This window comes from Marmota marmota, unplaced genomic scaffold (assembly GCF_001458135.2).
Source record: "Marmota marmota marmota unplaced genomic scaffold, marMar, whole genome shotgun sequence".
Classification (NCBI taxonomy): Eukaryota; Metazoa; Chordata; class Mammalia; order Rodentia; family Sciuridae; genus Marmota; species Marmota marmota.
Genome location: NW_025999853.1, coordinates 27,908,163 through 27,921,221, shown reverse-complemented (window position 1 = coordinate 27,921,221; position 13,059 = coordinate 27,908,163). Strand labels below are relative to the sequence as shown.

At 35.5% G+C, this 13,059-nt stretch overlaps 1 protein-coding gene across 3 annotated transcripts in view; it reads left to right on the top strand.

Moving 5' to 3' along the window:
* The window catches only part of Acss3 (acyl-CoA synthetase short chain family member 3), a 162,590-nt gene that overhangs the window by 23,312 nt on the left and 126,219 nt on the right, over nucleotides 1-13,059 (top strand). For all 3 annotated transcript variants that reach the window (XM_048804582.1, XM_015482962.2, XM_048804586.1), the window contains exon 2: nucleotides 1,945-2,089. In XM_048804582.1, the coding sequence (XP_048660539.1) occupies nucleotides 1,945-2,089 (145 nt within the window). The remainder of the gene's footprint in view (nucleotides 1-1,944; nucleotides 2,090-13,059) is intronic.

The window sequence follows — 13,059 nt, the reverse complement described above, 5'->3', positions numbered from 1 at the left end:
CAAAGAAGTAGGTACATAAAGTAAATTATAGTCAATCTTCCATGAATCTTTGGATCAAAGGGAGTCCTGGCACCTGTTTTTTTTTTTTTTTAATATCATCGAGCATAATTAAATATTGAGCAAAAAATAGTGATAAAGAAGCCATAAATTAAAAAAAAATCAGAATAGTGATATCATTAAGAAGTCTACAGGCAACTTCTAAAGTACACAGGTCTGGGAGGGGGAGGGGGTGGAACCCACTGAGAAAGAAGCAAAGGTGGATAGAAGAAAAAAGGGGAGGAAATGAGAGAAAAAGGAGATTATCCAGTAAGCAGTCTATTAATATTGAATATGAAATATTTTCTTTTTGGAACCTGAACAAAAAAAGTGAATATTTATTTTCATGGGAAATTCTATAAAATACCTTACTTCTCCTAGAGAATGTCAAGCAGATTTTACCTTTCTTTTTGATGTATTAGTTAATTTTGGCTACAATTATGTTGCTTAATGAGTAAGGACACAATTTTTGCAATTTGATTTTTGTATATTTGCAGATTTGTTCTGAGGTCAGACGATCTAAGATGGGCATAGTTGGGAGCATTGTTCCATGACATATCTGGTTAGACTGAACACTCTGTTTCTTTTGGATTCTGTTCCCAATTGCAAATTTATATTCTGGGTGCCATGCTGAGGAAGCAGATATTTCTGGGAAAGGTAGAGGTGCAGGAGAGCAGCAGCCCAATCATACAAATGATTTCCAAGCTTCCGTTGACTTTGTATAAGCTAAATGAAGTGCCTGGGCAAACCAAAATCAAGAGGTGAAGATACAAAGTGTTTTTGGTGGAAGTAGAGCAAGGGGAATAGACAACATTTTTGAACAAATATTGAATCTATCACAATTGGAAATTACGTATTGTATTAATTGCATATTGTACTATGTTATAGTCATATTTGGTATTAGTGAATTGTACAGTCATATTCAGAATTATTGTTTGAGCTGATTAAATGGTTTCCCTCCTACTGTGTTCTGTATCTGTTTTTTCCCTTATACTGCCACTGTACTTATAGTTGCTTTTAATGTACTGCCTCGTTTCACACAGGTCCTTTGTGAAGCCTTGAAGGCAATTCTGAGCTTTTAACAGAACTTTTTTTTCTTGCTTTTTATGTTCTCCTGTTACTTTACCTTGTTATAATATTTGGCAATCTTGCATATTTTTTTGAATCCCTTCCTTCTAAAAAAAAGGTGGCAGATACAAAACTTTTTTTTTAAATGAGCCGTATTTTCTTAAACAAGCATCTCTGTTTAGCTATAAGAAGTCTGTGTTTCAAAGAAATGCTTTGATAAATTAAAGAAGAAATTAATCGCAAAAGGTTTTGAAAATTATTTAATATTTTATGTGCATGTCCCATTCTTTATTTCAGTTATGAAGCATTTCAGATATGCAGAAAAGAGCTTTTCTATTTGATATGCAATTGATGTCTTCACATTAAATTAAAACAAAACATACACATAACCCTTTCAAAGAATTGGATTTGGCAGTAAGTTTATTTGCAGCAAGTACCAAAACTTCAGTCATACATCTACTTACCATTTCTCTTTCCATAATCTCTAATGCTTCTGCATTGCACTTATATAGGATTCATTTCATCTATGTAAAATAGATTATTTTGGCATTCTGTACTCTTGTATCATCCTAAGCCATAAAATCCACAAAGATGTCAGTTTGAAGTGCAAAATATATTTTTCCCAGTGTACATCAAAATAAATACATATTTATTAAAATAAAAATGTGCACTCTGTGCCATCTTAAATATGTACTTTACAGCCATCATTACCTAGCATAGCATGCACTAGAAAACACAGTTTTACAGCCAGCTCTGCCAAACTAGAAATAGAGTAACCTAGTTAAGCAATAACATATTTTGGAAAGAAGTTCTCACTTTTACTTCACAATTCTTTTTCAGGTTTGTGGAAGGAATGCTTAACATTTGTTATAATGCCATTGATCGTCATATTGAAAACGGTAAAGGGGATAAGATTGCTATCATCTATGACAGTCCTGTTACAAATACTAAAGCAACTATAACTTATAAAGAAGTCCTGGAGCAGGTAAAGTCATAAACTTTCTCTTTATATTAGAAGTTCTATGCACATGTTCTCATTATGCAAACTCTAAAATATTTTACCATGTTTTCCTTTAGATGCACCTTGCAAATGAATGCAAGTGTGTGAACTCATTTGAACTGTTTTTTAAAAAATATTTATTTTTTAATTGTAGTTGGACACAATACTTTTATTTCACTTATTTATTTTTATATGGTGAGTATTCTACCGCTGAGCCACAATCCCAGCCTCTCATTTGAACTGTTTTTAACCCTTTAATTTATACTTCACAGCACTGGAAGTTGTTTGTTTTGCAGATAGAGGTGAACTGATCTCGAGAATATGTCTAAGTCCGCTCCCAGCCTTTGTTCTTCACCTTAGTGCCATCGCCATGGTTGAAAGTGGCTACTCCTCATTCTTGCAGGATCCAAGAGGCTCTGCTCATTTTAGATTATCCCCTAAGTGATTCCAGAATTCTCTTCTGAAGAAACAATATATTTCTCTGTCTTGCTTAAAAGTCTTTCTTGGCATGAACACAACTCCTTTTAGTCCTTCAGATACTCCTGGCCCCTTATAGCTCCTTGCATATGCTCATTATTTTGTTTTATTTGCTCTTTTTAAAATTCTTTCTCATCTATGTAGTTCTTAGGTAGATCATGATGTTGACAGATGATTTATAAGATTTTTCCTCTTTTAACATAAGAGAAGATTTTGAATTAGTTTTCAGATGTAATTATAAAAGTGGGTATTGTAGACTGTGGGAAAGTTATTTTAACTGTGAGTCATGGCATTTATTTGTATGTGATTTAAAGGGAGATAATGCTGTAGGGCAGGGTTTCTCCATCTTGACACTACTGACATTGTTGCAGGAGAAGAAATATCTCAACTAAGGACCAGCAGGATTCTTGGCATACATGACAGAAAAGAATTTAAGTACATGCCATTCAAAGTCATAGACAGGTTTATTTAGAAAAGTAGCTACACATTCAAGGGAGAATGTTCAAAGGCATCAAAAGAGAGATGCTTTTGTTGAAAAGCAAGTAATATGCACTTGAGGGAGAATGCTGGCCATCTCCACAGGCACAACAGCAACCCATTGGTGTGGGGTATTAATATTTATAGAGGGTCCGTGCTAGGAGGCAGGGTGGAGCTCCACAATTTGCCCCATTTTTTTTTTTGCTTGTGCATTTTCCTTATTTTACAAGGGCAAGGGTCAAGGGCATGTCTCTCAAGCTCAAGATTTATAACTGTGCTTTCTGCATCTCTGAGGCTTGTGGGCATTTCCTTTAAGATTCAGGATCTCTCTCTATTCTAAATTTCTATCTCAGTGTTTTGGACCAGAAATTCTTTTTGAAGAGAACTGTTATGGATATTTTAGGGTGATTAGCTGCATACTTATGCACTGGATGCTAGCAGCACCCCCATCTCCCAGGTCATGAAGACTAAATATGTCTCCAAACATTGTCAATGTCCCCTGGGTGGTAAAATTGACATTGGTTATAAAGGAATGTCCCCTGGATGGTAAAATTGACGTTGGTTATAAAGCACCGGTGTGCAGAGTCTGCCATGCTGTCACTTGGCTGAACAGAAGTATGGTAAGAAGGCTATGTGTTGAGTTGGGTCTTTAGAGTTCTGGAGCCGTGCCTTTTATTTTTTTCTGAAACATGCAATGACCTTGATCTCCTGGGGCTCGCTCTTGTCATAAAACTTAAGACTAAGAAAAGGGACACTGCAAAGCTTATCCAATATTCTTGGTTCTCTAAATCTAAAGACTTAACATCTTAACCATCTAGGTGGGGCTTCTCTCCAGTTCAAGGATTAGGAAGGGCTGACAACCTTGCAGAACTCAGCCAAAGATAACTATCAAAAGAACAGCCCTGTTAGAATGCTAGGGTTTGGAAGCATTTGCTTTTAATGTACTGCCTCGTTTCACACAGGTCCTTTGTGAAGCCTTGAAGGCAATTCTGAGCTTTTAACAGAACTTTTTTTTCTTGCTTTTTATGTTCTCCTGTTACTTTACCTTGTTATAATATTTGGCAATCTTGCATATTTTTTTGAATCCCTTCCTTNTTTTTTTTTTTTTTTTTTTTTTTTTTGAGTTAGATTCTCTGCTTTTGTCTATTGAATCCTACTTAAGAGTTTCATTTGGTTTTTAGGTAGCTTCACCCATTCTCTTGGGCTCTCTGAAATTATATTATTTTGCATCAGCATGTTCCTGTTTATCTTTGCAAAAAAAAATTAAGAAAGGCAACTCAGACAAAATAGTTACCTCCCCAATGCTTGAGTTGTTGTAAACAAGAGAGAAGAGTTAAATCAGTTTAATCAGGCTGTGTGTCAGACAAATTGCAGCAATAGTTCTCAACTTTAGCTAATTCAGACATCAAAAGAACTCATGAAAAGGGAAGAGTGAAGTACCAGTCTCAGAAAAATGGCATACCCTAGGGGAGAAGGAGCAAAAGTGAAGCATTAAGGAAAATCCACTGATTGTCCATTACCTTGACTTGTTGCCTTGAGTCAATCCTTCTATAGTGAAAGACAAAGCAGGAGCATCTAGTTGGACAAACTTATGTCACATATCTAGAGTACCAGGTCTTGGGCAGGAAAGAGTTTATTGTCTTTTGATTTCATTATGGGAATTGGGACTCTGTCTCCTTCTAGGACTCAAGGTAAATTCCAGTTTAATAATAATGAAGTTCAAATGCTAAGCAGCCCAAGACAAAGACAAAACAAAACTGCTCTATCTCATTTGGTATATTTATTGGTCTGTAAGAGGGAATTGCATATTTGTGGAATGCAGTATTCAGAAACAGAGCTCACAGTGGGCTGTAAGGTGCACCATTATCAAATGTGTTATTCATGTGAGGCTGAGTTTTAATATAAGAGATAATAGAAATTTCAGGAAAACATATTATACTTTGTTTTATTTTAGCTGTGCATTTTCTGCTTTTAGAAGAGGTGTACGGTATGGTATCTATGATTAAAAACTTGTTTCTATGGTTTGGGCATATTGCTGCAGTCTCGTTTTATGAATATGTAAGCCCAAGACACTTTTAAATTTTAATTGGAATACAGATTTGGAAGTTTGTTTACATATTGTAAAAATATTATCTATATCAACATCTTGAATTTGATACATACCCAAACATCAGAGTCTAAGAAAAAGCTTTAGAGAAACCTAAGATGAGAAGAGTTATTGCCAGTCTCATTTTTTGGTGCTTCCTCTTTAAATTCATTTATTACATAAGTGTATATGATAATTACACACGGATGTTTTGCTTAGAAGCTTTTTTGCTAACTCATCTTACTTTCAAATATTGAGTCTAGACTCTTAGACTCTTGACGTTTGTACTAGTTCACTGGTTTCAGTTTAGCCTGACATCAAAGTACTTAAAAGGACTGTTTCTCTCACCCGCTGACAGCCTCTGACTCTTCAGGCTTTTCTTCTCCAAAGTACTAAAGGAAGAACTGTTAGGAAAGAGAGAGAGCCTTGTGTGCTACTTTGATTACCTGCTCCCCTGTTCCCTGTGGGTTTTATTTCATCAAGCAGGGAAAGCCAAGAAAGAAAGATTTAATAGGTAATGCCACTGAGAACAAACAAAAAGAACTGCCTCTGTACATCACTTATTTAATCTCCCCTGTTTCATTTCTCCTGGGAGTTTCTGGCTAGGTAAAACTTGATTAAGTTAGCTAGCATTTTTTTTTTTTTTTAAATTTAATTAGTGAGACAACAAATTGTAGGCTAAGTTGCCTTAGTGATGTGGACAATCTGAAAAATTTCCAGAATGATTCAGAAGCAGAGCTTTTGAGAAACTGTGATCTATTTTGTCAATCTGAATATTTTAAACAATCTTTCACCAAGGCTTTTGTATAGGGGGATTTCACCCCCATTTTAAGACCCATCTTTCATTCAACAAATATTTTTTTTCATATGCCAAACCCTATGAAGAGCAAAGGAAGCCATTTCATACTGTCAAGGAGCTAAGAAAGCATATGTACATAGACCATTTCAATGTAAAACAAGGTACATGACAGAACTGAGTGCTACGTTCTGTGCAAACACAATGGGAAAGCAGCCGACCTACATTCCTTTATATCGAAATACTTGTGATAACTTACAAAGAGAAAAGGTGTATTTTGGGTCATAATTTTGGAAAGTCCAGGCCAAGATCAGGTGGACCTATTATTGCTCTGGGCCTATGATAGGTACATTGGATGGCAATGGCAGGGAGTGTGTGATGGAGCAAACTCTTCACCTCATGCCTAGGAAGCAGAAGAGAAAGAGGAAAGGGCCAAGGTCATACAGTCCCATCAAGGGCTTGCATCCCATGACATAAGGGCCTCCCATTAGGACCTACCTCCAAACAATTCCACCACCTCCCAATAGCATCACTTTGGGGATGAAGCCTTAAACACATAGACCTTTGAGGGACATTTAGCAAACTAACTGTATCATCACCAGCCCAGCCAGGGGAAATAGGACCTAGGAAGGCTTTTTGGAAGAGATGATTCCTAAAATCAATCCAATTCCCTTTGCTTTGTTTTTTCTTCTCCCTCCAGATCTCTTGTAGGTCATATTACCTGAATGTCATTTTCTGAGTGAGATCTTTCCTGACCATATTAACTATACATATTCTCATCTACAGCAATTGTACCTCTCTATTTTGCTTTCCTTTTAAATTTAGTATTTATTACTTATTATAATTCTTTACATTGCATGTACCTTTATGGCTTTATTGTTGCTTCCTCTTCCACTATTTTCAGTTCTATGAGGGCAAAGATTTTTGTTTGTCTGCAGAAGTGACTGACACATAGTAAATATTTATTGAATGATGAATGAATCAATGAAATAGCACTTGAAGTTTCTAAGTGACAAGTTTCTTTTATTGCAAGAAGTTCTTATCTTTAAATTATATCAGCAGTAGAACTTGATCATCCTTGTAAATAAATTGTAACTTTTACCTGTGAAAATCTTTAAGTTATTTACATTCAATTTGGTGGTTCACGATGAGAATTTCCTCTTTTAATATCTCACATGTAAGTGTCAAAAGATCTGCATTCCCAAAGACAGGAATATACTTAATGTGTCCCTCTCTAAGTGTTTTCAAATTATTTTGTTATCATATTAAATCACAGTGAAATAAAATGGATTTGTGTGTTTGTGTGTATTATAAATCATAAGTCATTTTTAGATATTCCTACATTGAATATTTTCTAAATCACTAATTGAACTTACCTCTGTATGTCGAGTTTACTATTTTTTATATTCCAACATTTATGAATTTTTATATTTAGTTGCAAAATAAGAAAGTTACATCCAAAGAGCATTTGAGAAATTTTCAGGAATGTATGTACATGAAGAAAATTGATAAAACTCAATCTATACTAAATTTCCTGATTTAATTAAAACTGAAAGTACCTATTATTTCTATTAAAGGTAATTATTGAAGTATAATTATGTTAGTGGTTGTAATTATGAAGGTTTAATAATTGAGAGAAGAAAATTACTCTGAAATCAAGGGCCATGGTTCATGAAAAGTTCACTTCGAACCCCTGCTCTTTGGACACTTGCTTCAAACCATGAATTCCATTTTCTCAGAAATGTCGTGGTAAATATTGTTTAATTTCCTCTGTCACTAATGGTAGTGTCTCTTTAAATTTTTTTTTTAGTTATTCATGGACACAATATCTTTATTTTTATCTATTTATTTTTATGTGGTGCTGAGGATTGAACCCAGTGCCTCATATGTGTGAAGCAAGCGCTCTGCCACTGAGCCCCAGCCCCAACCCATGGAAGTGTTTCTTTAAGCAAAAACTGCAACACAAAAAGCAGAGCATACAGAAGTTCAGCTGTCAGTAGTTGGCTGATTGAGAAAGAAAGATAGAGCTGTGCAGATGATAGGTTTTCTTCTCTTAAATTTTCTACAATAAAACTCTATTTAAATTATAGTCAAGTCCTCTAAAAATGTGAATATCTGTAAGGGAAATTACTCTTTCTATGCTTGGTAAGTTGACCAGTGATTCTAGTATGAAATAGACATTATAGTAGTTGTGCATTTTTATCTATAAGATGCAATTTTCGAACTTTTTCATTGATACTGGGGAGTGAACCCAGGGGCACTTCACCACTGAGCCACATCCCTGCCTTTGTTATTTTATATTTTTATTTTGAGAAAGGGTCTCAGTAGGTTGTTTAGGGCCTTGCTAAGTTGTTGAGGCTGGCTTTGAACTTGTGATCCTCCTGTCTCAGCCTCTTGAGACACTGGGATTACAGGTAAGGGCCACCGCACCCAGAAATTTTTGAACTTTTGTTTAAATATAGTATACACCCACATAACCACACAGAACATAAGTATAGATTTTGTTTGATTTTCACAAATAGTCCATTTTCCCCATCATAGAATATTCCCAAGCCCCCAAAGCCCTTGTAACCCTCCTTTAGTCATTTTTCACTCAGTCCCCCACATGATTGTGATCGAGCCATCTAAACAACTTTGATGAGTTATACCTGCTTTTGAACTTCATATAAATTGTATACCAGTACAACATGTTCTTATGTAACTGGATTCTTTTGCCCAACTTTCTATTTGTGCAATTCATTTATTTCCTTCCAAGAGGTTGTAGTTTGGTTATTGGGGTAGTATCTAGTTTGTGGTTATTGCAAATAATGCTTCTATGAATATGTTTGTGCAGAGTTAGGTAATGTATATGCATTTGTGTTGGGGATGGATCTATAGATGAAATGACTGGTTCGTAGGGTATAAACGTGTTTGGCTTGATCAGATAGTGCCAAATAATTTTCCAGAGTGTACTAAAAATTTACAGTTCTACCTGCAGTGTATGAGAATACCAGTTGCCAGCACTTGGTATTGGCAGTAGAAAGTCTGTTTAATTTTGACCCTTCTGGCAAATGTGTGGTGATATTGTGTGTGGTTTTAATTTGCTTTTCCCTAATAACTGAAGAAGAGGAGCTCCTTATCCTGTGCATATTGGCCATTCATCAGTCTTCTTTTCTGAAGTGCCGATTCCTATCTTTGGTCCATTTGTTTTTGTATCAGACTGTTCCAGGCCATGTGTTCAAGTTTTGGAGAGAAAGTTTTGCACAACTAAAGAGAAGACTTTGGGCTGGGGATATTGCTCAGTTGGTAGAGTGCTTACCTTGCATGACAAGGCCCTGGGTTCAATCCCCAGCAGCACCACAAAAAAAAAAAAAAAAAAATCTTTAAAGAGAAGACTTTGTGAATATTTTTAACCCTAAATAAAAAACGATTTAGATTTTTTAGTGTAAGGGTGGTGTTTAAATTATCTTAAAAATCTTATGTTGAGAAAATATTGTCCTCTGTTTAAAAATACTGATAAAATCTGCACTTTAGTATTTTCTTGCCACTCTTTAAAAGCAAGTTGGGAAGTGATTTCTCTCTAATAGAACATATTGAAACAGGAAGCAAAAGCCTCACAATTTAAGACTGTACAAGACTGAGAAATATGGTGTTGTGTTAGTGCTTTCATTAATATTAAGAGGCTGTACTTAAATTGACTTGGAGCCATGTGGTCCAAACAAATTTTCCACAAACTCTTTCATTTTTGTAAGCTAGTCTGTATATTGCACTGTTATATAATGTATTTTAGCAGAAACACATTTACTTTTAAAGAATTTAGAATCTCCTAAATTCTGAAGTCAATTTGTATCAAAATTCTAACTGAAACTTTCTTTTGAACAACCTTCCAACTTAGTAAAATATATGTTTGATTCTCAGAGGATAAGATATAAGGAAAACCACTACTAGATCAATTTCATAATAGATAATATAGGAAAAAATTAATAAAATGAGAAAACAATGATTTTGCATTTCTAACCTTCCCCTTTCCATATTTCAGACCATTTATTCCAAGTTAAAATAGTGTAAGGATTATTTTTACTTCAATCCAAAATAGTAACCATAGCACCAATTCCCTTGAATTGTCTCAGCCAGATTTGAAAAGACTATATTGTCCATGAGGCCAAGATGATTATTTGAAGTACAAACCCACTTTCTCTTCACATGAAGCCAGCAGCTATTTCAACACACTTTGAAGTCCAGAGCATTTCATTTAAACCTTTTCCCAAGCTCCAGGTTCATTTCTTCTTTTACTGTACTTATTGGTGTACTTATTAGAAAGAGTCTCCTCTAGGTAGGGGAAATGTTTTATTCATCTTTTTAACTTACAGAGTAGCTAATACAGGCTTCCTAGAGAGCAGGATTGTCTTATGCATTGAGTGAGTCCACACACAGAACATTCAATAACATTTTTAAGAAAGTAGTGAAAGATCTGATCTTTGATAAAGAGACATAATTTCTAAAAATATCACTTGTCCTCCTCACATTTGTAATTTTTCTTTTTACATTAAGAAGGTTTGTTTTCTAATAGGGTGACAATTTTCCTTGGTGCAATTCCTGACCCCAGAGATCTGTATTCCACCTCATTTAAAGCCTTTCTTATAAAATATATCTTACTTTGCCATCTTGAGAACCTGGAAATCTGGACCATGGTTGTTATTCTTACATTTGCTTAATGAATTTATTTTTATCATTTATTGATAGGCATTACTAGATGTCTTGTCTTGTCTTTAGTAGGGCTCCACTCTGACCTTTTAGAAAGTTAAGAAACTCAGTGGAGCATCTAATTTGAATTTATGTTCTTGGACTGGAATGATGTAGTTAAGTTTATTTATCAAAACATATTTGTAAGGCACTTTATTTATATTTGATATCTCTGGGGACATCACGAGTTCTAGCTGTGAATGATACATATTCTTTGTACACAAGAAAATTGCATTCTAGTAGAGGAGATATAGTGAGAATAAAAAGATAATACAATACAATTTAGTGTAACAGTAAGTGAAAAGCTAGAGAGGTATCTGGGCTGAGGTCTTAGGTTTTTCAGGAAAAGCTACTTGTTACTGCACATATGAAATTTGAGCTGAGTCACAAATAAAGAGTGGGATGGACTCATGTGAATGTCTGAGTGACAAGTGTGACACACAGAGGCTGTGAAGCAAGAATAGACCTAGAACCTGGGGAGAGCCAGGAGGCCCATGATGGGAGGAGAGTGGGAGAAGGTGTGTGGGGGGGAGGTGCTGAGTCAGACTGTGGAGATTCCTGCAGGCCACGGTCAGGACTGGGTTGTGTTCCAAGTCTAACAGGAGAATTCCATATTGTTAAAAGAATCACTTCAGCTCCTCTGCATCGGGAAAGGTTGCAAGCAATGAGATGATAAGTGGTCCAGAAGAGACATGAATAGGCACCACTTAGCTATATCTCCTTATAACAACAGCCTTTTCTTTGCATATGTGAAATGAAGGCATAAGGACACAGATAGACTCAGCATAGGATTTGGGAAGCTATTCCACGAGTCTTTTCTTGGATCTATGGCTATATCTACTAGATTAAAAAAAAAATCTGATTCAGTATATTACATATCAACTACCTGTAAATGCCCTGCTTCTTCTCATCATTGGAGGGTTGTTTGTCTGCTTTTCAGTACTCCAAGGAATTGTTGTATAATTTTCATTTTTCTTGTATAATCTTAGGAGGGATGATTTGTTATAAGGGCCTTGGTTCTTTTTCTCTTATCTGTATGATATGAATGATTTTCATTATTAAAATTTGTTTATACAATCTTTTTCTAAAACAAATCTCTTAAATGTTGGTTGAAGGCTTGGTCGATGAAACAAAGATACTCAACAACATAGTGATTTGAAATAAAAAAATACATTTCTCTTATATAATAACGCAGATAATGAGGTGCAGTTTGGCATAACCCAATTTTGTTATATCTTCTCACACCTTCATCCTTGAGTTTACTGTCCTCTGCGTCACTGAAGCTGAGACACAGTCCAACACATGTGACTCAACTCTTAGGGAAGGGGAAGAGGCTATAGAGGAACAGAGAGGCTCTTTAGGATCTATATCCAGAAATATCATATGTATCTTCCCTGCATCTCCATTTGGCCATCGGCTGCAAGCAAAAGCTGGAGAACGTAGTGTAACCAGATGGATTTTGATAGGAAATTAGGAGTTTAGAGGCACAAATATTCTTTCAGTGCATAGACTAAACATATACAGGACCTTACATGTAAATAATTACAACTTATAGTTAATTAATAATGAGTCCAGGGAAACAAATAAGAGCTGAAAATGAAGTACCAGAGGTGTCATGTTAAAAGGTAAAGAAAGAACACTTTGTTCCGTGAGGTATTCTTCTGACATATGTTGAATGCCTATTGTGTAACATTTATTGTATTAGGCAAGGAGGTCATAAAGATGAGTAAGATATGGAACCTGCATTTAAGGATCTCATTGGTTTTCCTGGTGAGAAAAACACAAAAAGCAATGTGACAATGTAACAATACAACTTGTGCATTGGTAGCATAGAGAAGGAATCAACCTGGACCAGCAGTTTTGAGAAAGAGCCGGTGGAATTGACGCATGAGCTGGATCATGCAAGGAAGACAGAAATAGATGGCGCATGCATAGGTGGCTCTTCCTAGGCCTGCAGGGTATATTTCTAAGAGCTGGATTTGACATAATTAATAATAAAGGCATATACCCTGTTAGACAAAATTGAGTGCCTTTGCTGGACTTGTCTCTGGGCTTTTCAGTGAATTAGGGAAGGGGAAAAATGGATTGTCAGAAAGTCCAGAAAGGAGACAAACAGTTGTTAACATTTAGATGCAGCAGAATATAAAAAGAAAACAGGGAAGTGAGGAGAGTTGGTAACAATTATTCTTTTACCTGTTGGTTGGCACTTGCACCTGCATACAATCAGCAACGCTAGTACAGCTGAAACGTCAACAACTTTCAGTTTCTGACCTTTAACTAACAAAGGTCATTTTAAATTATAAAATCCTTTGACCTGGCATAACTTTTATAACAAGTGGAGGATAAAGCTGATTAACATAAATTGAAGAACTTTGGTTAAAGGAATGCAAATGAAAA